Source organism: Dreissena polymorpha, chromosome 7 (genome assembly GCF_020536995.1).
Source record: "Dreissena polymorpha isolate Duluth1 chromosome 7, UMN_Dpol_1.0, whole genome shotgun sequence".
Classification (NCBI taxonomy): Eukaryota; Metazoa; Mollusca; class Bivalvia; order Myida; family Dreissenidae; genus Dreissena; species Dreissena polymorpha.
Window position 1 is genome coordinate 53,287,818 of NC_068361.1, and position 26,012 is coordinate 53,313,829.

Here is a 26,012-nt window from a genome sequence, read left to right on the forward strand (position 1 = left end):
CAAACATATCTAACTCAATATTCTAATTATTTTTTTTTTGTAAATTTTGTGTGATGAGTTTCACTATCATGCTCAATTAGGTGTTCATGAAAGCTTTTTTTAGTTTTTAGTTTCCTGAGATTGAGGAGAAATATGTGAATATTGACAGTATTCTTTTTTCACCATTTTGGGAATGGGGCCGGGTCCCTTTGGATTGGGAAAATTTGCTATGTTTTAACTAAAATTGGGAAATTAGTGTTGTTGTTGTTGTGTTAAAAAAATGCTTCAGAATTGAGAATACAAGTGTTTTAAGTATTATATTTACTAAGGTTGAACTTATATGGATGGGAGTTGAACAAAAAATTGAGATCTAAACAAAAAAATTTTTTTTAAACCTTTCATTGGGAATTTTTAGCTCCAATTTGGGACAAATATATACTTTTTTCCATTGGGAATGGGGCCGATTACCGGATCTGATTTTTAATGAAAAAAAAAAAACTGATTGTTATAGCATAGATTTGAGATTGTTTGGTGAGATGACAGACATTCTCAGAGCACAGCTGAGCGGACAATCAACCATCATGTACCTTGAGAGCAGGTATCACTCCGTCCTTCTGTATCTGTACTTCATTCATGCACATGGCATAGTACTGGAACGTCTTATGAATGGCGCTAGAATTCTCCCCCTTGTAGAGGACTTCACCGCTATTCATTATCTGAAAGACAGAGTGGAATATTTGACCCTTTTTATCTGTGAAAACTGGGCTTCATGCATGCCTGAAAAGTGTTACCTCAGATTAGCCTGCGCTGTCAGCCCAGGAAAATCAGTGACAGAATTATTAGCCTGCATTGTCAGTCCAGGAAAATCTGTGACAGAATTATTAGCCTGTGCTGTCAGCCCAGGAAAATCAGTGACAGAATTATTAGCCTGTGCTGTCAGCCCAGGAAAATCAGTGACATAATTATTAGCCTGTGCTGTCAGCCCAGGAAAATCAGTGACATAATTATTAGCCTGTGCTGTCAGCTCAGGAAAATCAGTGACATAATTATTAGCCTGTGCTGTCAGCCCAAGAAATCAGTGACAGAATTATTAGCCTGTGCTGTCAGCCCAGGAAAATCAGTGACATAATTATTAGCCTCTCCTGTCAGCCCAGGAAAATCAGTGACATAATTATTAGCCTGTTCTGTCAGCCCATTCTAAATGAAAATCCAGTTTAGACAGAGAGTGTTGTCCCTGATTAGCCTGTTCAGACTTCATAGGCTAATCTGGGACAACACTTAACCTTATAAGCGCTGGAACCGAAGTTTGAAGGCCTTTGCAAACAGTTTGGATCCAGATGAAACGCCACAGAACGTGGCGTCTCATCAGGATCCAAACTGTTTGCTATTCTGATAGTATTCTTTGAAAAAAATCAAAGAAATGGCTAATTTTAGAAATTCAGCAGACAACATTTTAGCAGATGACAAATTTCCCAGCATGCAAAGGTTTAATTCACATGCGTGAACTCCTGGTTGTCCAGCATGGCATATTTATATTGAGTCTCAAGCTTCATTTACATTCGTAGGCCACCTTAAAAGCTATACACAGTTTTTGTTACAGTGTTTCAATTTAGACAGTTTGAAAACATTCGAAAATATTTAAAATGCTGTAGCATGTTTAGAAGATTAGATCAAGGAAAAGTAGATACAATAAGTGTCTTCCCCTTCAATTTGATAAAATGAGAGATGATGCATTCATTCCTTCCTAGTACTTTAAACTTAGACAAGCTGTACAATAAAAGAAATGTTGGTGTCAATGAAAATATTAACGCTGAACAAATATTCACTTTAAATGTTAGTTTATGGCTAAAATCCTAAAAATTATTCTTACTAAGGAAGTATTTGCAGCTTTTAATACTTTTTCTTGAGGTCGTTGTCAATTTTGATTTAAATATCAAGCCATGATCAAAGATACCAAGTACATCAAACCTCTACATGCAAAAGGATTTGAATACAGTGTTTAGAAGTTTATGAGGTCCTTCTGCACTTGAGGCTGCATGATGTGTGGACCCAGAGTATGCCCCAGTACTCCTACCTTATAAACTTATTAGACTCACTAATTTCTAAGAGGAAACTGCACCTGTCCAGTATGGTGACAACCAACCATACTCACGTGCACAGATTGAATCCATGTAGCCTAGGTGAATAGCGCAGGTACCAATGACTGCTCTTACCGTTTAGCCAAATTTAAATGCAAGTTTCATAGCAATATTATATACCCCGGTACTTACACCTTAATGTAACAAATTAGATAACATGAAATACACATTTATATTAGTTTAACAAAAGAGTCAACTAAGTAACTTTATATACATAAATGCCAGTAATTCAAGCATTTCTCAGATGTTAAGTATTTTGATGTTATTAATGCAAATAAAAACCTGTTCGTGTCTGTTTAGCCAAATTTAAATGCAAGTTTCATAGCAATATTATATACCCCGGTACTTACACCTTAATGTAACAAATTAGATAACATGAAATACACATTTATATTAGTTTAACAAAAGAGTCAACTAAGTAACTTTATATACATAAATGCCAGTAATTCAAGCATTTCTCAGATGTTAAGTATTTTGATGTTATTAATGCAAATAAAAACCTGTTGGTGTCTGTTATAAATACCTACCAAACACATATTGTATTACATGCTGCCAGGTATAACATAAACCTTACTTTGTAAGTGCATCAAAGAAAAAATATTTGGTAGACAAAATTACCAGTGAAATTAAGTATACAGTACCTTGTGCATGATATCCAAGATTTCATCTGCGATAATCCCAAATGATCCGTACTTTGTCTTGGACGGTGGAAATGGAGTTTTCTTTATCCAATTGCCACAGGAGAACAAGTAGAAATCTGTGCACGGATCGACTGATGCATCCATCTTGTTCAGTATATATGCTGCGCCCATCACACACTCTTGGGTAGTGCACTGTCCACAATTCTGCAATCAATGACACAAAATAAGAAAAAATAAGAGCTTTTTTTATACTTCTTAGGAAAAGGGCACGTTTCTCTAATTTTATAGAAATTTGCAAATTTACAGGCTGGTTAATATGTATGTAAAGTTTCAGGTCTCTAGCAAGCTGGACCATAACTTGAGTAATGTAAAAAATATTGAACCCAAAATATTGAGGTTTGCAAGTTCATATGCATGTTAATATGTTTGCAAAGATTCATTCTTTTAGCACCAATTTTTTCAAGTTACCAAGAACAAGAACAATCAAATTTGTTGAATTGATATCCCCGCTAAATAAATTTTGTTTATGAATGGCTGCAAATTCCTTGATGTACCATATTCTAAAAAAAATGAAGGGTAGGGTAGTTATTTTTATGCAAGGTAATTCTCCTTGTTCATATATGTACATCCGTGAAGTTTCATGCTGAAATCATGTATCGTATCAGGGATATAGCCCTGAAATGTTAATCATACAAAATCAACAAAAGGGCAATATTTAGAACTCTTATTTTAGAAAGGGTAGGGTTATGGTTCTTGTGCTGGGCAGTTCTTTTCATTGAGCTCTAGAAACCAATGAAGTTTCATGTTGAAATATTGTATTGTATCGTATAAAGTTACATTATACAAAAGCAATAAAGGGCAATAGATCTTATTTAAGAAAGTGTAGGGTTATGGGTTTTCAGCATGGCCGTTCACCTCATTGATATCAAAAAAAATATTAAGTTACATGCTAAAATCTTGTATGGTATCTAAGAAATAGCCCTGAAAAGATATATCATACAAACAAACAAACAAAGGGCAATAACTCTTTTTAAAAGAAAATGTAGGGTTATGGTTATTGTGCAAAAGCACTTCTCCTCGTTGAGATATATACATCCATAAAGTTTCATGTTGATATCTTGTAAAGTCATTTGGGTCGAGTTTGACTGATAAGAATGTTCCTATTAGCTTTATTTTTTTAGTTGAAACTTATTTATTAAAGCTTGATTCAATCGAAAACCTCATGCTTATCTCTATACCTTCCAGTATGTTTTATCAGAAGAACCAGTACTTGGTGTGTTTTTAGAGAACTCAACAATGCTCACTATCCAAAAGTATCCATTTCCATACACTCGGCAATGCCGGATCATGACAATGGCTACAAGACACATGATCAGATTAAGGGGCCAGTGCCAGTATGGCCTTGACCTTTTAACACCAGCTTTCATTGTACTACAATGGGTTTTGTTTTTTTTGAAAGACAGCCAGTCCTGTCCACTTGAAAATACTGGATCACGATGACCGCTACGAGACAAGTGATAATGACAAAAGGCCGGTACCAATAATGACCTTGGCCATCTGTCAACACTGTTGTCAGTCGTTCTTAAAGTCAATTGATTTCTTACTAAACATCCGTCACCTCTGATATTCTGGACCAAATGACCACCACAAGACCTGTGTTTATGACAATAACCAACTCCACGGCCCAATTAAATAATCTTACTGGACATCCCCCTCTGAAATGCTGCACCAAGACGACTATCACAAGACCTGCAATCAGGATAACAGCCAACGCCAGAAGGGCCTTAATCTTTTGCCATCTTTTCCTCTCAGCTTCCTCACATCTTTCCTCGAGTGGATCTGAAAAAAGTGACACAAAAAGACTGCATTTAGGACAGAACCAATACTTAGGTACATACAACTTTTTAATGTTATGCTCTAGCTTTGCATGAGTTTCCATAAAAAAAAACTATTTCAGGTCACTTAAGTCTGAATCATAATGCATAACCACATTGATTTAAATAAATTTGATTTGTACCTCATCTAAATTATTGGGAAAAAAACACATTTCTACCGAGTCCTTGAGCTGCGCTTTGTGAAAAGGGGGTTAAAAGCATGTTCCTAAAGAGTCTTCCCTGATAAGCCTGTGCAGTCTGCACTGGCTGCCTGTGAAGTCTGCACTGGCTAATCAGGGACAACACTCTCCGCCGAAACAGGATTTTTGCTAAGAAGAGACTTTCTTTAAACAAAAGATATCCTAAAAGCGGAAAGTGTCGTCCCTGATTAGCCTGTGTGGACTGCACAGGGCTCATAACAAACGACAATTTACGCACATGAATTAACCCCCTTTTTACAGAACGCCGTTCAAGGACTCAGTAAAAATGTGTTTTTCCAGTAATTAAGATGAGGTACAAATCAAAATCAAAACAGCTATTGATGCGTTACCATGCTATAATACATTTTAAGGAGGATATGCATTATTACAATACATATTCAGATTTATACAAGTGGGGTTGTAGTAAAGTTTTTTCCGCTTACACAATAATGTGAGAATTTGAGCTTGTAAATAAAACCAGATAAACAGCAAATTTCATAGAGTGGAAACATTGGACAGTGTGGTAATATCAATTCAAGTGCTATACAATACACAATAAGTCACAAACTAAAATCAAGAGTTTAACTCAAGATTTTACTCAAGAGTGATAATTTTGAACATGATTTACATCTATGTCAAATGTAAATGTTAAGTAAATGAAATGAATATTGCACATGAAGCACAGAGATTACTCTAGAAACAGGTCTAGTAATAATTATTTATCATTTTTAAATGAAATAATAATAGTGAGACTTTGATGTCCGGACGGACACAGGCCAAGCACATGTAGATCATTGGACTAGAAATAGATGTCTTTGAAATCAACACTTCATGGTGATAAAATATTTTAAGTTTAACTTCATAAACAATATTATTTTATGTGTGGACAGGCAGACAAACCTAGAGACTGACAGAGTGACACAAATATACTCCCTGTCAAAGTTCCTTTGAAGGGTTATATAACCAATAACAAACAATAATTTTATTATTGATAACAACACAAAACAAAATCACAATAATGAAAAATACTAAACTAAATGAATATTATGCTTATTTCAAATATGACGTCCATATCAGTTGTGATTGCTCTGCTCAAGACATTTATACTGAATAAAAATTTGAGCTGTGCTCTGGGAAAATGGTGCTTAATGCATGTGCATAGAGTCCTTTCAGATTAGCCTGTGCAGTCCGCGTTGGCTGATAAAGGAAATATACACCAAACCAAGGTCCAGTCTAGGTGGAAAGTTTCTTCTCAGATTAGACTGCCCATGCTAATTAAGGACAACTCTTCATGCACTCAAATGCACTGAGCCCGGTTTCCCCAGAGCTCCGCTCATTTGTATTTGCTCTCAGGATGCAGATATTTCTATTTCATTACTACTCAAACTTTTGCCAACATAAAATAAAAAATCAAACAAAAAAACAAAATATAAAATCCAACGAAAATATAACAAAAGTACCTATTAGAACACCATTTTCTTTATCTTTCAGCACTGAGTATTTGTAGCCCTCAGATACCATTCTGTTACGGGCCTTTCTTTCTATGTCATTGTTTCGTTCCGATTCACTGATTGTGTTTTTTAACTGCGTCTTTTCACTCATAGCAAAGAAACTTTATTAACATTTGAAACGCTGAATTGAATTTATGAGGTTTTCACTTTGAACGAAACATTCCTGAAAAATAATAACTATTATTATGTGCAGGGAAAATGATGTGGAATATCATATTGCAGATATAGGTTGATATTGCTAGGAGGTTAACCAAAGATTTACAAGATCTCTTGAGTGATTAAGAGAGAGTTGTCAGATCTGCTGGGATGGTTGATGTAGGATTATCAGGTATGCTGGGATGGTTTAAGTAAAATTATCAGGTCTGCTGGTATAGTTTAGGTAGAATCGTCAGGTCTCCTTGGATGGTTTAGGTAGAATTGTCAGGTCTCCTTGTATAGTTTACGTAGAATAGTCAGGTCTGCTGGAATGTTTTACGTAGAATTGTCAGGTCTGCTGAAGTAGTTTAGGTAGAATTGTCAGGTCTGCTGGGATGGTTTATGTAGAATTGTCAGGTCTGCTGGGATGTTTTACGTAGAATTGTCAGGTCTGATGGGATGGCTTATGAAGAATTGTCAGGTCTGCTGGGATGTTTTACGTAGAATTGTCAGGTCTGCTGGAATGTTTTACGTAGAATTGTTAGGTCTGATGGGATGGTTTATGTAGAATTGTCAGGTCTGCTGGGATGTTTTAAGTAGAATTGTCAGGTCTGATGGGGTGGTTTATGTAGCATTGTCAGGTCTGCTGAGATGTTTTACGTAGAATTGTCAGGTCTGATGGGATGGTTTATGTAGCATTGCCAGGTCTGCTGGGATGTTTTACGTAGAATTGTCAGGTCTGATGGGATGGTTTATGTAGCATTGTCAGGTCTGCTGGGATGTTTTACGTAGAATTGTCAGGTCTGATGGGATGTTTTACATAGAATTGTCAGGTCTGATGGGATGTTTTACGTAGATTTGTCAGGTCTGATGGGATGGTTAATGTAGCATTGTCAGGTCTGATGGGATGTTTTACGTAGAATTGTAAGGTCTGATGGGATGTTTTACGTAGAATTGTCAGGTTTGATGGGATGTTTTACGTAGAATTGTCAGGTCTGATGGGAAGTTTTACGTAGAATTGTCAGGTCTGATGGGATGGTTTACTTAGAATTGTCAGGTCTGATGGGATGGTTTACGTAGAATTGTCAGGTCTGATGGGATGGTTTACGTAGAATTGTCAGGTCTGATGGGATGGTTTATGTAGAATTGTCAGGTCTGATGGGATGTTTTATGTAGAATTGTCAGGCCTGATGGGATGGTTAACGTAGAATTGCCAGGTCTGATGGGATGGTTTACGAAGAATTGTCAGGTCTGATGGGATGGTTTACGTAGAATTGTCAGGTCTGATGGGATGTTTTACGTAGAATTGTCAGGTCTGATGGGATGTTTTACGTAGAATTGTAAGGTCTGATGGAATGGTTTATGTAGAATTGTCAGGTCTGATGGGAGACTTTACATAGAATTGTCAGGTCTGATGGGATGGTTCATGTAGAATTGTCAGGTCTGATGGGATGTTTTACGTATAATTGTCAGGTCTGATGGGATGGTTTACGTAGAATTGTCAGGTCTGATGGGATGGTTCACGTAGAATTGTCAGGTCTGATGGGATGGTTTACGTAGAATTGTCAGGTCTGATGGGATGGTTTACGTAGAATTGTCAGGTCTGATGGGATGGTTTACGTAGAATTGTCAGGTCTGATGGGATGGTTTACGTAGAATTGTCAGGTCTGATGGGATGGTTTACGTAGATTGGTCAGATCTGATGGGATGTTTTACGTAGAATTGTCAGGTCCGATGGGATGGTTTACGTAGAATTGTCAGGTCTGATGGGATGGTTTACGTAGAATTGTCAGGTCTGATGGGATGATTTACGTAGAATTGCTGATGGGATGTTTTACGTAGAATTGTCAGGTCTGCTGGAAATGTTTTGCAAAACTGCTGGCGTGATAAGGGAGATTTCACTATGATTGTTATGTTGTGTACATGAATGTAGTCTTTCCATTGCTACAAAAATGATAAACATTTAATCAACATTGTTGAAAGATTTAATGTTAATAAATATTATTTCTTTTAATTTAAAAAAATAAATTTTAATAGCATCTATGTCACAAAATCCAACTCAATAAAACTTATATTTGCCCATAAAACACATAAAATGTTAATGCTTCCATGAAAAAAACATCTTTATGTCCTGTTGTAGTTTATCTGTAACGTGTCAAATATGATAAAGATTGTAATTTGTGTGTTGCCAGTAAATAAATGTTAATGTCAAGCAATCAAAGTTAGATAATAATTAAAATAAACTTACCTTTTAACATAAGAAATTATAACTCAAAATAATAGCCAACTTAAGAAAATATTTATCTTTTAATCACACTCTTATTTAACAAAACTGCACAAACCAGAATATGCTTAAACATGTATTGCTTTTAGGTATTTCAAAATCTAGCCACATTGTTTTCATTGTTTTCTTAAAAACATAACAATAGTAAAGCATTAAACTTAGCTTAAATCCGGGAGATAATTGCACAAGAAACGTTACACTTTCCAAACTTTAAACCAAATACCTGTGAACAGGATTTTAAAAGAAGTTATCCAAACCAAAATAAGGTAAATAAATACATTTTCTGTTTTGTATACACTATACACAAGCAATTCAACCATGACATTTACCACAAATCCTAAGTGGAGAATTTGTGAATGCAATAACCAAACTACTTCCCTATGTTGTAAATGTCAATAGGGCTATCTTGTTTTCTACTCTACATAGATGGTTGTATACATGTACATACCGTTAGTATGATAATTGTAATTTAATGGGGTTTAACACTACATATGAATGATATAAATAAGCATGAAATGATAACTGGATAATTTTCTACTGTAAATAATATAAAAAATAATTTAGGTTGGATAAAGTAATCAAAAGATTCAGAACCATATAAATGTAAAATGTATGATACATTTTTATACAAGGGCCTTTTTAAAAGTGTTTAATAATACAATATTGTAAATTGTAATTGTGTGTGTGTGTGTTTTTATGCTTAATATCCAAACATTTGCAGTTTAAGTTTTAGTTATTGCTATTAAATGTAAACAGCATTAATGACTTTTTAATTTATGAGAGACAATTGTCTACTGTTAATAATACACCAGTAATTTGGGTTGGATAAAGTAAACAAAGGCAAATTGGAGCACAATTTGGTTCAGACATATATACGTGTTAAATATATGATACAATACAAGAGCCTTTACAGTTTAATAATAAAATCTTGTCAATTAAGATTGGGTGTGAGTGTGTGATTTGATACTTAATATCCAATCATGTGCAGTTTAAGTTTTAATTATTGTTGTTAATTGTTAACTTTGCATTTATGACTTTTTAATTTATGAGAAAATTAATTAATACAGACTTAAAGACATACTTGAACGTGTAGTGTATCATATTTTCACATTGATGTTAAACACGGTCAAACATACTTCATCTTATCAATCAGTAAATAAATAAAAATTATTGCAATACATGTAGCTGAAGTAATCATTTTGATCTTGACCAATTTAATACAAAGATACTGCATGCAATATTTTGAATTAAGTGTTCAGAAAAAGCATAATGAACTAATAAAAACAAGGCTGTCTGAAAAAATTGTACTATCCTTCATACATTTTATGCTTGTTTTTAGGCTTTTCGACTTTTGTTTTACAGGGGCTGTTAGAAAAACTGTTATTCTCCTTAATAAATGGTTAATCCCATTAAAAACTATTATTCCCTTTAAATAATGGTTCATCCCCTAAAAACCCATTATTCCCCTTAAAAACAGATAATCCTCTTAAAACAGTTATTCCACGTAAAAACTGTTATCTCTTAACTAATCCATTATTATGCCTAGCGTCTAGAAAAAAGGCCTTGGCAAACAGCGTAGACCCAGATGAGACGCCGCATGATGCGGCGTCTCATCAGGGTCTGCACTGTTTGCTTAAAGGAATTTCTGTAAGATATATTCTAAATATAGAAATAAATATACTAGACATCCCTAATTTTGGAAATAAATTGATCCATTAGAAGGATGGGAGAGTCCACTATGCATAAATGGGCTAATCAGGTGTTTACCCAAATTGCTATGAGCATATACTTGCACCCAGTGAAGAAATGTTGCCCCAACATGTGCATGGCAAGATGTAATTCAGCTAACAATAAACTTTGTAAAAGAATAATGCTTTATTGTATACTTTTAAGAAATTTACAGAAACAAACCAACACTATTTTTGATAATCAGATCTAAAAATTATTCAAAAATGAGTCACAGTTTAGAGATAACATGATAATGAAAAACTTTATGGAACTGCTTTTGCAAACCTCAAACAAACAATCAGCATATTCTGTGTTTTTCAATCTGTGTTTTATTTAAATGTGTTAAAATTAATAAAATGAACTTTTTATTCTTCTACCAGTAATGTTTTTATAAGGTTTAGAGATTAATTGGTTTTGCAAATTTAAATTCATTTCTTGATATTCGGATCATGCAGATAAAATGTTGGATATTGAAAGATGAAGATACTCTTGATGCGGTTTTGAGGGGGAAAATCCACAAGGGTTAGATTCCGCTCAGTGAAATGTTGGCTTATTTTTTTTTACAGTGGCTTTGGATTGAGAAAAATAGCATGGAAAGCCATGATATTGAAAATAAATAATAATAGTTTGTTTTTTTATATTAAAATATAACAATATTACAATTGTTTATCAGTGACATACAATGTTACACTGATATTTTGTAATATCATGTGCTACTTAAGTTTCTTCTTACGACCACATGGATACTGTTTTGTTCATTAACCATTTCTTGGCTATTTTGGGGAAATTTTGGATTAAGTATCAGGAAAAGATTTTTTGGAATTGGGGAAACAACTCAATGGAAAATAAAACAAAACAAGATGTGTTTGTGAAACACAATGTCCCCCTATATGATGTTTGACATTGTAGGATGACCTTGACCTTGTGAAGGATGACCTTGACCTTGACCTTTCACCACTCAAAATGTGCAGCTCCATGAGATACACATGCATGCCAAATATCAAGTTGCTATCTTCAATATTGCAAAAGTATTCATAAAATAAGCGATTTGGGCCACATATATTTGACCTCTGACCTTGAAGGATGACCTTGACCTTGACCTTTCACCACTCAAAATGAGCAGCTCCATGAGATGCACATGCATGCCAAATATCAAGTTGCTATCTTCAATATTGCAAAAGTATTCATAAAATGAGCGATTTTGGCCACATATAATTGACCTCTGACCTTGAAGGATGACCTTGACCTTGACCTTTCACCACCCAAAATGTGCAGCTCCATGAGATACACATGCATGCCAAATATCAAGTTGCTATCTTCAATATTGCAAAAGTATTCATAAAATGAGCGATTTTGGCCACATATATTTGACCTCTGACCTTGAAGGATGACCTTGACCTTGACCTTTCACCACTCAAAATGTGCAGCTTCATGAGATACACATGCATGCCAAATATGAAGTTGCTATCTTCAATATAGCAAAAGTTATTGCAAAATGTTAAAGTTGGCGCAAACAGACAGACCAACAGACCAACAGACAGACCAACAGACAGGGCAAAAACAATATGTCCCCCACTACTATAGTGGGGGACATAAAAATCAATGTGGCTATAAGAAACGATGTGGAAACTAATTGTAAGGATGATAACTTTTCAAACAGCAAAGAAGGATAATTTAAGCTATTAATCAAAAGTCTAGAAACTTGAATTCATTTGATCATGGTATGATGGTGATTTTCACAAACTTTTGAGAAAAATGGAATAAAATTATTGAGAAAAAAAACAACATGGTTTACCATATGATGGACAAACGATTAATTCTAGTAATGAAATGGGAAGGTAAAGGTTTAAGAGGAGGGCAGCAGGGGATTGGTTGATACAGAATTGGGGCACTGTTCTGGGAAAACAGGGCTTAATGCAGTCTGCAAGGGCTAGCTAGTGACAATAGAATTGTTCTTATAAAGGAAGTCTCTTCTAAACAACAATTGGATCTAAGCGGAAAGAGTCGTCCCTGATTAGCGCATGCGGACTGCACAGGCTAATCTGAGACGACACATTAATATGCATTAAGGCCTGTTTTTCCAGAATGAGGCAAAAATTAAGATGTTAGTCAAAAGTTCATACCTTTAGCAGGACAAAAGACTACATCTGAAGATACAGAGTCATCATCATCAAGGTAATCTTCAGCATGGATGTTGGCCCCACCATTGGAACTGTCCACTTCAAATTCTGCGTCACACACGGAGCTGTGGGTTCTGTCTAGTGTGTAATACCTGCAGCAGGAAGAGAATATGAACCCCACTAATATAACTATGATACTTTCTCGGGAAAGGGGGCTTAACGCATGAAAAATCAGTATACAAAAATTCCGCTTTTATGGAATTTTTAGTGAAAAGGAAGTTGTTTTTTTTAAAGAAAATTTAGTTTAAAATATTATAACCAGTAGTCAGAAAATGTAGTTATTTATTAGCCTGCTTGGTCTGTTCATGCTTATCTGGGACAACACTTAACCCTTTGCATGCTGGGAAATTTGTCGTCTGCTAAAATGTTGTCTGCTGAATTTCTAAAATTAGAATTTTCTTTGATTTTTTTTCAAAGAATACTATCAGAATAGCAAACAGTTTGGATCCAGATGAGACGCCACGTTCTGTGGCGTCTCATCTGGATCCAAACTGTTTGCAAAGGCCTTCAAAATTCGGTTCCCGCACTAAAAGAGTTAAAGCTCATGCATAAAGCCAAGTTATCATAGAGCAAGGCTCATATGAGTACCACTTATATATCGTCGCTGTCGTTCTCAAACCTCGTAGCTCCAAAATTTTCAAATTTTTTTTTTGTCTTTTCCGAATATATGAAGTCTGGCGCGTGTTTTGTGCTATATCTCGTAGCTCTACGCCAATCAGAGCCCTTGAAAAAGCCACATGACGAAATGTTGTAGAATGATTGTTGGCTTTTTTCCTGGCGAAAAGTCGTAGCGACGCCATTTCACCTATAAATACGTCGTTTCGTTTGGAAAAAATTGACAAAAACGTTTTTATAAAAAAAATTATTTGCAACTATGAGGTTTCCTATCAGGACAAATTGTCGTACCTCATAAAAATGACAAAACTGTGGTGACAAAATATCATAGCTACCATGTCTGACTGTCAGTATGACTTATCAGTATGACTTACGCGTCTATGGCTTATACCGTATTTTGCAGCTTCATTTGTTTGGTATTTTTACAGAATTTCAATTTCTGAAACATCGTTATAAAAAAATGAGACGGTTTTTTCTCTCTCATGAAAAGTTGGCATTTTGTAGCTACGAGGTTTGAGAACGACAGCGACGATATACATACAAAATGTAAGCACTGTCTTTTTTATTCTTCTGAAGAAGGGGTCATTAAAAGATCATCCCTTAGAAAAATATTGCACAGTTTTCAGTTTTCCACTATAATGCTCAAACTTTTGGGTTTTCAAAAAATACTTCCTCCAAATTATGGACAAAGGTGAAACAAGATTTTATAAAAACTTTGTTAGTAAGAGAGTGGACAAGCTGAATTTAACAGTTTTCGTGCAAATAAAGTACAATAACTCTGAAGTTCCAGCTGCAAAATGACTGGTTATTGAACAGAGCCTCTATTTTTAATCACTTCCAGAATGTTTGTTGAAGATTCAATGACAACAGTAAGACTTAGAACGTGGAAATGCCAAATTTGGTACTGTTTGTATAAATAAAGGGCAAGAAATCTGAAGTGCATGATGCAAAATGGATGTTAACTTGGCCTCCGTTTAAAATATTTCAACAAATTTTGGTGAAGTTTCTATAAAAACTGTACAACTTAGAAAGAAGAAAGCCACCCCATCCATCTTAAAAAGGTAATACGTGCCTTATAGATGTGCATTTACACATCTTCAACTAATCAATATGGAATTAAGTCCATGTAGTTCTTGCACTTCTATCAAGGAAAAATAGAGAATTATCACTCAATAAATTTATAATTGTCATCATCCTCTTATGAATTATTTTAGAAACATTACAAATTGCCAATATATAATGTAGATTACAAAACAACAAAAACAATATAGCGGCACTTTGTGAAAAATGGTATTTAATGCATGTGCGTAGTGTCGTCCCAGATTAGCCTGTGCAGTCCGCACAGGCTAATAAGGGACAACACTTACCGCCTTAACTGGATTTTTGCTAAGAAGAGACTCTCTGTAAACAAAAAATATCATAAAAGCAGAAAGTGTTGTCCCTGATTAGCCTGTGCACAGGCTAATCTGGGATGACACTTTACGCACATGCATTGAACCCCTTTTTCACAGAGCACAGCCCAATTATTTTTTGACATTCAACTCATACCTGTGATCGTTGGCTGCCACACGACTATTAAATGAACAGAGAGGCTTTACTGCTTCTTTGTCCACAAGGTCCAAGGGCTGCCAGTCACCAAGCTTGGGCTTCATTGCAGACAGCTAAAAAATCAAGGACAAGCCTAAATGATGCTTGTTCTGGGGAGACTGGGCAGAAAGCAGGTGTGTTTGGGCTTTGTTTGTTGTAACTTATTTTTAAAAATTGCTCACTGGAAACGAAAATGAAATGTGTGGTGATTTTGCATATAACAGTATAAATAAAATGAAATTTTAACTGCTCCCAGCCAGCAGGCTCCACAAAGTTGACCAAAATCCACAGCGTTAAGTATTGTCATCTACACTTAAGCAACCTAAAAGCTTGGTCAATTGGTGATGTTATATACGAGACATTTGCATATTGCAGTAAAAACTAATTTGAAACCTGCAGCTTATTGTATAAATCTGGATAACTTTAGCCAATCCAAAATATAACATTTTTTCAGAAAAAGATGACCGAGGTCAAATACTTTGGCTAAATCTTTTTCAAAACTTAACCAAACAGTGAAACTGTTTTGATATATATCTATTATGCAATCGCTAGCCAAATAAGATATCTTAAAAACAATTTATGCAATCAGCTTCCAGAGATTACATAATGATTTTAATAGCATCCCGGACAACTGTTACCACGGACAATCGTTCCTATGCTTATTTTGCATAGAAGGAATTATTTGTAGGAAGGATTTTCGGGATACCATTTTACAAAACTAATCCTACATGATTTGAATATTTATACTTTCATGGAGGATATGTCATTCACTTTTAAAATATGTAGAATAATCCTGTTTAATACACGTGATCCTTGAATGTATTGCCATTTTCCACCATTACTATTTAAACAGATATAGAGGGCAAAAATATGTTCAAAGAAGACAAGGTACTTATTGACAATAAATATTAATATTTTTCTTTAATGTCAGTTAAGTGAAAAAAAAGCAAAATAAGGCCTGTTTGCATGAACTAAGAGCCAAATAAAAAATTTGAACTAATGACCATTTCTTTAATTACCAAAGTTTTAGAGCTTGTAGCTGCATGAAGACTACTGCTTATGACTCATGTGGTAATAAGTAGAACGTTGTAATAATAATGTTATCAAAATTCAAAGTTGAAAAGAAGGCTTAAAATAATCATGAAAATAATTTTTAGCACATCATAATAAAAATTGCATAAGCACAACTTCCAATCATCATCATCATCATCATTATCGTCATCATCATCATCATCATCTTCATCATCATCCTCTTCATCATCATCATCATCAGATTGACAGACAGAGTAGACAGACAGCCGAATGGTCAGACAGTTACATACATTATGATTTCGTTTCAACGTGTTTTCATTTTGTGAAGATGATGCAACAAATGTTAATTGTTTATGTAAGCTAATGAACTGCGTACGCATAAAAAATACATTTATAAAAATTATCAAACAAATTACAGTGTATTTTTTTCACCATTTTGGGAATGGGGCCATATCACTTTGGATTGGGAAAATTTGCAGCGTTTTGACTAAAACTGGGAAATTTTAGACATTGGTGTTGCTGTTTTGCTAAAATAAAATGCTTCAACATTGAGAATACAAGTGTTTTGAGTAATATATTTACTAAGGTTGAACTTACATGGATGGGAGTTGAACAAAATATTAAGATCTTAACCAAAAATTTTTTTAAAAAAATTGGGAAACTTTTCATTGGGAATTTTTAGCTCCCATTTGGGACAAATATATACTTTTTTCCTTTGGGAATGGGGCCGATTACGGGACCCGATTTGGAATGAAAAAACACACTGAATTAGATTCTTGGCCAAAACCTCAATCTTCCACAGTCCAACATTCTACTGTAAAATAATTTATATTTGTTGGTGAGAAAGATTAAAAAAGAGAATAATTGGTGGACACATAAATTTTGTGCACTTCTGATTTGGGTAAAAAAAACAACACAAGAACAGAACAAAATTAGCTCCGGTCAATGTGCATACTTCAGGGCCCTCTCTTGCCGCCAGGGGATGCCACCCACAGCCGTCTAGAGGGGGAATTTTCGCGTTGATTACCTTTATGAGGGATTTTTTGTACTTAGTCTCTCATTACTTCATTTTTTTTGTACATGTTTGCACTATAATATTTTAATGTGATTTACATAGATATACATTTAATCAAAGGTTAGTAGCACGATACCAGCAGGCAACATAGGTATAAAAGTTTAAAAAAAAAAAAAAAAAAAATTATTTTTGGAGGGGGCAATTTTTAGCTTTAATAGTGGAAAAAAAGTATACTTTTTTCATGGGGGAAGCCGCCGATATTCGGCAGTAAAAAGTGCAAAACGAGGGCCCTGTACTTGGCTGTGATAAATCAGGGTGGCGAGAAGAAAATAAACACAAACACCCATAATATTATACAAATTAATATTTTTACATGTCTGTAATGAAAGTGCAGAAACTATTTCAGTAAGGTGTTGATCACACGTAGTCATCTTTTTATTGCATTTATTGTCTCTGAAAAGCACAATACACTCACTGGACATCAAGGTTGTTAACAAATAGTGCTAATACTTACTATTCTACCAAAATGAAGTTAAATTGTATTGATACAGCATTACTACGTAAGTGTTTCACAGGAAATGTCATGCGTAAGCAGTGCCTTTTTTCCTGTTTTTGTGAAGCGGCCTTCAGACGCCCCCATTTTGTGAAAAACTAGGTTGCAAACTGATCAAAATTGTGAAAAAAATAGTCACAAACTGTCTAAAGTTGTGAAAATTTGAGTCGCGCACTTCTTGAAATTGTGAAAATTTTAGTTGCAAATTTCCCAAAATTGTGAAAAATGGCCATTCTCATAGAGGGAAAAAAGCCCTGGTAAGCTATGTACACAGTGTAATGTCCTTTCCTTTGTGTAGTATCTGTATTTATTTTATGCTTTCCGGTGATTAACAGAGAAATATCAATGAAATAAAACTGGTATTTCACTGTTTTAAACAGTGAAAAGTAACAGTGAAAAATATCGATATTTTTCACTGTTTTACTGTGAAATGACGTCATTTTTTCGACAAAATGTCATAATAAATCCAGCGAAATTATCCAGTTTAACTATTTAACAATGTAAGTTAACGGTGAAAAACGCATAAAATAACAAGAGCTGTCAACATAGGATGACATATGCCCCCTATAAACGCTTTGATAGAAGTTATGAGTATTTTTCAAAACCTTAACGCAGATTTCAAAACCTAAACGCAGACCCTAAGTTCAAGGTCAAGGTCACAGGGTAATTTTTTTTGCGCGCATGGAAAGGCCTTGTCCATATACATATGCATACCAAATATGAAGGTTATATCTCAAGGGACATAGAAGTTATGAGCATTTTTCGAAACCCAAATGGCGTAAACGCAGATTTCGAAACCTAAACGCGGACCCTAAGATTACGGTCAAGGTCACAGGGGTAAAAATTTGTGTGCGTATGGAAAGGCCTTGTCCATATACACATGCATACCAAATATGAAGGTTATATCTCATGGGACATAAAAGTTATGAGCATTTTTCAAAACCTAAATGCAGATTTCGAAACCTAAACGCGGACCCTAAGTTCAAGGTCAAGGTCACAGGGGTAAAAATGTTTGTGGGTATGGAAAGGCCTTGTTCATATACACATGCATACCAAATATGAAGGTTATATCTCGAGGGACATAGAAGTTATGAGCATTTTTCGAAACCTAAACGCAGATTTCGAAACCTAAATGCGGACCCATAATTTTAAGGTGAAGGTTACAGGGGTGAAAATTTTGTGCGTATGGAAAGGCCTTGTCCATATACACATGCATACCAAATATGAAGGTTATATCTCAAGGGACATACAAGTTATGAGCATTTTTCGAAATCTAAACGCAGATTTCGAACCTAAGCGCGGACCCTAATTTCAAGGTGAAGGTCAAAGGGGTGAAAAATTTTGTGCGTATGGAAAGGCCTTGTCCATATACACATGCATACCAAATATGAAGGTTATATCTCAAGAGACATAGAAGTTATTAGAATTTTTCAAAAAAGTGTGACGGACAGATGGACAGCCAGATGGACAGACGGAGTGGGATCACTATATGCCCACCTAAAATTGTTGGATTCGATGGAATATTGATTTTAATTCACTCGTGATCATACAAAATACATATTTTACATTATCACTCGTGAAATAAAATCGATAATCCATTGAATCCAACAAATATCCTCTATTTATCTGGATTGCAAAACATATGAAGGATGTGGAATACATTGGATATGAATATATATATAATGCCTATGGTAATAAGGTCTTATACAATTGAAACATTAATGGCATAATTATTTGTTGGTTTCTTAACTTATATTAGTGGATTGTTCTACCCACAAAATCAACGAAAAATTTATGTCCCACAAATAGTATTGATTTAACAGTATTTGGTTTATTTAGGAAACTAAATCCTTACCTTGAGAGTTCAGTTTTTCGTTGTCGAAAAAAATCCAGTAAATATTATAGAATATTAATGCAACCACAGCAATCTTTGCCACTTGTTTAACATGACATACACAATTTCAGGCAAATTTATTCACTAAAGTTAAAAGTAAAGATCATGAACAGTTAATTATTCATGAACTTTTCTTTATGACATCAGACAAAACAGTAAATTAATATTTCTTACTATTGTATTGGAAAATCAATTGAAACTCTAATGTAACTTGTTAAATAAAGACATTCTTTCTTTGTTAAATTTCACAAAATTTTCCGTCACAACAAACCTAATAGATGAGCCAACATCATGTTATAAAATAGTTTTAGACCTTATATTCAGATAACATTTAGTTTCACTTTAGTGCTTTTAGTGGATTTGAAAGATTCAAAGGCCTTTAGAATAGGAGGCTCATTGTAAAAGGGATAGGAAAATCTGTTGACTCACTTTGAACTTGTAACATGTTGCATGTGAATATATGAAAATAGGTATTGATAATGACCCTGTCAGGACAAAAAAAATAAATTATGCTTTCCCTGGTGTCATGCATTGCAGCAATTATCTAACTCTATAACTTGTTAAAGCAATATAGTTAGTAAATAGATGAATGTTTGCTTACTTGCTTGCTTTCTTACTTATATGAGATCTTCAACAAGGTATATGAATTAGTTTGAAGTTAAAATATCTCAGCCATAATGATTCACTAAATATATTAACATGAAAAGTGGTATTCTAGCCCACTGACAAGCATTAAAGCAATAACCCACCATCAATGTTGATTTATATGAGTTTGAATAATGTATTAATGAACATGAAATAGGTGATAATGGCATAATGGTGCATAATTCATTATTTGAAAACAACACATGTGGGAAGACGATGAGCAATATTGGCCAAGTTCAATAAATAAAAGCAATGTGTCACTGAATGATTGTACAAATGAATGTATACTGGAACCTTAAACACACATTTTTTGCTTGACCTTCTAATCAACAGCTGCGGCCATGTAATCAACAGGATCACTTGCAGCATTTTATTATTGAGAATGTAACGGACAGTTTATTGATATTTCACATATATTTATAACATTTAACAGAGTAAAAGGCGAATAAGTATGGAATAGTGCTCCTTTTGTTTTGGCCATCTTTGGCTTTATTTATTCTATAAAGAGATATTTTGTAGGATTTGAGAAATTGTCTTTTTTCTTAGTGATGCTATTGCAATTAAATTACAAAAAACAACGTTTAAAATTTGATGCAACTGAACTTTTTTTCTTCACATTTTCATTAACCACTGACCAGTGATTCAATTGTTACTGATTTAAATATACCTCTGAACAAAGATTAATATTTAAATTTATTTCACTCATTTTTTTCTATATAGTGCATGCTGTGTTTAGCACAAGTTAATTTAATGCTTCGGTATTGATTCCAGTGATTTTTTAAATACGCAATTTTATGTCAAATTGTGAAAAAAAGTGCATGAAATTCCAAAAAGTGTCAGAATATATTTTCATTACAAATATAACTTGATATAGAAAAATATATAAATAGACTAGAATAAAACTAGTGATTTGCATGTATTTAAATACAGTAAACATACAAACAGATGACAGATGTCTTTCAATAATTAATGCAACCATTAAAACATTGATGACATTTAACAAGATTTCATATTTTTAAATACATTAACTTTTTTGGGTATGTATCTTATTTAATAAATGGCAAACAAAGTATTCTTTTAGATATTTTGAATACACCCATACGAGTGTAGGACATTAGCCCTCTGGGACATTAGCCCCTAGGACAAAAGCCCCTAGGACATTAGCCCCTTTGGACATTAGCCCCTTTGGACATTAGCCCCTTTGGACATTAGCCCCATAGGACATTTGCTCCTTAGGACATTAGCCCCTACTTACTTTTATTTTTAGGTATTTAATTTCATCTTTTTTAATTAGTGGAATTAATGGGTTATTTTTTTTTTAAACAGCAACAACAACACAATATGTTTCTTATGTATCTACTTGTAAGGTCATTTTAGACTTCTGGATGGTGTCAGATAGCAAAATGTTTGCAAAATAAATAGAGTTCAAAGAAAAAAATAGTAAAGAAATTGTAAAAAAAACAACACTGAAATGTAGGCGTGTGGTACAAGCTATATATTGTTTGTATTTACATATGAAATTAAAGAAATGGAATAAAAATGCCTACTTTCAATAAAAAAGTTTTGAACGTTTTACATGTAAAACACCGGGGGGCTAATGTCCTAGTGTGCACTTTTTGAAGGGCCTTTGTCCTCGGGGCTTTTGTCCTAGGGGCTTATGTCCTAGGGGCTAGTGTCCTAGAGGGCTAATGTCCGTACCCCCACCCATACACTGCACATTTTTCTTTGATCTGTGTGATCTTGACCTTTGACTAAAGAAGAAAGGTGTTATACACAAAACATTCTCTTACAATGGTTTACACTTGTGCCATATTATTACCTGTGCATCATTACATGGCCAAGTTTTGGTTGAAACTGGAATTTCAACATATTTTATGGCCAAATTTGAATTTGAAATATAAGTGTGATCTTGATATTTGAGGTAGAAAAACAGGTGTTACAGTACACACACACATGATCTTATAATGCATGACATTTGCTCCAATTTATTTTAAAATCCATCAATATTTTGGGCAGTTATGGCTGAGACAGAAGGTTTTACACATATCTTCAATGCATTTTCTTCATTCTTCTTAGGGCGGCACAAAATCACTGATTAATAAGTTTTTCAAACGGAAAAGGAAAAAAACCTTTTGAACGATAGGAAACAAATCTGAGAGTTATTTCAAAACCAGTTTTCACGCATCGAAAAACAAAAACCTGGTCGGCTCAACGAAATTTCGGGACAGCGCTATCCCTGGTAGATAGACCCCACGACACCAGTACATAATATACCGGTAATCTAAAAATGTGGTCCTTTGGAAGCAGAAACTGCATCCAAGAAATATAATAGCACACCCAGTTTGATTGGGTCTGTTCATGATGATAATGTTACATGCAACACCACTTGCGTCCCCCAAGCATGGCTTTTGGGCTATTTAATATATTATAAATTATAAATAATATAGTATATACTCCATTATTCCAAAGGAGCGAAAAGTATAACATTTTCTAAAAATATTTTTAAAAATAAAATTATTTGCCTACCTACCTACCCTAATTTTTTAGGCCATGTCAGTGGAAACAAACATATTTTTTTGTTAGGCCTAAGATTAAGAGCTTGTTTCAATAAAATATCAAGTACATTACCATTTGGATTTTACAGACATCACTGACACTTAAATAAAAATGTGTGATAGAACTTTGACTGAATGATTTAAAGAATGGTGATGTAAAAAGCGAATGCGTGTGTAGTTTTCTTCTTCTTTTTTTTTTTAAACTATCAAATAGACCGCGGAGCTAATGAGAAGGATTGAGAGTGTTATGCTTTGGACCAGTTGATTTATCTGAATATCATTCTAATCTTTAAAAATCTGATTTTCAAATTCAAAGAAAAAAAAGAAAAAAGTTAAAGCAACAGCGCCGCTCAATTAATAGTTCTGATACTTGATGTAATGTATTTATCCACTATTTAAATTACCAACAGCTCCAATAAGCTTACCCATTTCCTGAAAACAAACACCGTTACTTCATAAAAACTATTCGTTCTAAAATACTGAAGTCATAAATAATGGCGTAAATGAAGACAAGGGAGAAAATTTCGCCATGTTGCTTGCAGACGCGTTAGAGTTGACTCCCTTGTTTAAAAGCGCTCCAAAACAGATCACTGTCTTTTTTGGTGTATTTAAAGCAGATACGTCACAAATTTCGAAATAAAAGAGAAGCATATTCAAATCCATTCTTAAAAAAAGTTTTTATCCCATCATCAGACGTGCATTGTCGAAATAAACCACTGTGGAATAAATTTACCTTTATTTCAGCACAGCTGAAATATAGCTGTCACGCGCGGCGAAGAATGTTCATATTACTCGGAATCAACTATAAAGTAATCATTTTTAGTAAAATCGAATCAGATTTAACAAAACAAACAATTTGATACCAAGATGTAATATAGTTTTTACACATAATGCAGCTCAAAAAGCAAATAAACATTATTTACAAATATTAAGTGCGCGTACTCGTGACGTCATTATTAATACGTCATACGACACAATGCATGTTGTTTCACGCTAAAGATGCAGTTGTTTAGTGTCTTTTTTTCATTATTTCTTAAAAATCGGGGACGTAGAGGTATGATAAACGAAAAACAGGTTGGTTACTGATCTTTTTGTAATGTATTAGGCTCGACACGATTAAAATAATGAAACAATGTTTGCTTAAAATATCTTTGGGATTTTCCGTCTAGTTCGATTTTCCTATTCTATGTTTAAAGAAATAATTTACGACTAAGAAAATTGATGGGGTAAATCGAATACTAGGTCGGTGCCGAATAAAGCAAAGTTTATCTTGCTCGGCACGAAAATCTGAACCACTCGCCAAGGCTCGTGGTTCAGATTTTCTAAGCCTCGCAAAATAAACTTTGCTTTATTCGGCACCGACCTAGTATTCTCTATTTATCATTCAACAGAATTTCCTAAAAGAACATTTGTTGATAAAATATCACATTTGTAAAGAAATTATGAGACATAAGCATACAGTATTTAGTGCAGCTTTAACCAAAGACCTATAGATAACAATCTATAGGTCTTCGCTTTAACCTATATAATAATTATGTAACCAATCAAAGACGTATAATTTATAGGTCTTTGAACCAAGGTATTGCTCTATCAAATCAAATTATTTCACACGACTAAGAGAATATGCATCAGAGATTTCATAATTTCATCTATATACAGCAACACTTAAAGGAATTTACAAAGTGACGCAACTGTCTGGTAAACGATCTGAATAATATTTATTGGCAATGGGGGAAAACCAGCAGACACTAGTTAGATTTTAAATCGTTTTGCAAAATTTTTGAAAAATAAAGACACATTTTATGTATGTCTTTCATATATCTCGGCTGCGAGACATTGACGCTTCACGCGCACACATATCGCAGGCTATACAGGCATTTGAACGCAAATGTCACAGAAAACTGCTCCGCATCTCTTACTTAAATTGGTACTCAAGACCAATGAGTACGTCTAGAACAACACATGTTGGCCCACAAGAACTCTTTCTAGCGATGTATAGCAAAACGACGAAAGATGGCTTGGTTTGGACACGTCACCAGGCACGAATCACTGTGCAAGACATTGCTACGGGGTGCGCTAGAGGGAAGAGAACGTCGAGGACGGCAGAGGAAAGCTTGATGGGCGATGTGAAAGAGTTGCCGTCCCTTTCCATGAATGAGCAACTCACAGCATTCCACAACAGACCTGACTGGCGGAGGATCTTTCTGTCGTCGTCCCTCATGTCCCTCGAAACTGCCCGACTGGTCAAGGGATTTATGAGGATGGCGACGACGACGACGACGACGACGACGATGGTGATGATGATGATGATGGTGGTGATGATGATGATGATGATGATGATGATGATGATGATGATGATGATGATAATGATAATGATGATGATGATGATGATGATGATGATGATGATGATGATGATGATGATGATGATGATGATACAGATTAGGATGGATATACGCACACAAGTGAAATGACGTGGGTAAGCCTTAAGTCCTTAAAAGCAAATGCATAACATTGTATGCGTATGAGTTCTTTGTAAAGTGAATAAGTCGTGTAACTTACTTTGTGCTTTAGCTATGAAAATAATAATTCATGTTGTTATTAAATTTAAAAAAAAATTGAATATTATAGAACGTGTGTACTAAATTGTTTTCGTCGTTGAAAATCAATTACCTTTTTTACGCGGCTGAATAAGGAAAAAGGACCTAGTTCCTCATTAGTTATGATAAAAAAATAATTTTACAACACTTTTATAATTTATCTATATGAATTAATGATCAAATTCCTTTTTCGCGGCAAAATAAAGAACAGCGAACCAGTTCTTAATTCATTATTCAAACCGAATAAGGAACCGATATTTTTTAACATAAAATACTAGGCGCGTCCGTACTTCATACGTTTCATATTTATCTTGGTCTTAATCGTGATTAAATCGTGATTATTGTTGAACATTTTTGACCGGTCATCAAATGTCTATGATCAAGTGACAATTTGGATTATCGGTATAATGCAACGTTATACTTGTTGTGCGAACCGAAATAATTGCGACGCATATAACTGTGTTATTTCTCTGAGATTTCAGACTTTCATTAAATAATATAATGCGTGTCCCTACGTTATGATATTCTACTTTGAGCTCGATTGCAATTTGTTCACGATTGTCAATTACAGCTTTTACGATTTGACACGGTCTGATCTCAAGTTAAGATATTAAGCTATGATGATACAGTTACAGTAGAGTGTTTCGCATTATAATACAATGCAAGACACCAAGCTCTGTAAAGATAAAAAACATGTAAAAGCATAGTTTGGTATCCGTTACATTTAGGTAAATGTGACATTATTATTGCAAGCAGAAAACGACAGTTCCTTATTTATTTTGATCGCGACATTCTAAGTAATCCGTGAAGTAGGAAAAATGATCGTAAACACATAAAATAAATGTATTA

At 34.3% G+C, this 26,012-nt stretch overlaps 1 protein-coding gene across 5 annotated transcripts in view; it reads right to left on the reverse strand.

The window, feature by feature from the left end:
- Positions 1 to 23,052, reverse strand: part of LOC127836939 (endothelin-converting enzyme homolog) — a 59,792-nt gene extending 36,740 nt beyond the window's left edge. Inside the window, exons 1-6 of one of the 5 annotated variants that reach the window (XM_052363587.1) lie at positions 22,992 to 23,052; positions 14,834 to 14,946; positions 12,614 to 12,762; positions 4,461 to 4,597; positions 2,759 to 2,962; positions 567 to 695 (exon numbers count right to left, since the gene is read on the reverse strand). In XM_052363587.1, the coding sequence (XP_052219547.1) occupies positions 567 to 695; positions 2,759 to 2,962; positions 4,461 to 4,597; positions 12,614 to 12,762; positions 14,834 to 14,937 (723 nt within the window). In that variant the 5' untranslated portion in view covers positions 14,938 to 14,946; positions 22,992 to 23,052. Of the gene's footprint in view, positions 1 to 566; positions 696 to 2,758; positions 2,963 to 4,460; positions 4,598 to 6,292; positions 6,507 to 8,726; positions 8,944 to 8,985; positions 9,132 to 12,613; positions 12,763 to 14,833; positions 14,947 to 22,991 lie in introns of those variants that run through there. The other 4 variants (XM_052363590.1, XM_052363589.1, XM_052363592.1 and 1 more) reach the window with 4 other exon arrangements.
- Between the last annotated feature and the right edge of the window lie 2,960 nt (positions 23,053 to 26,012).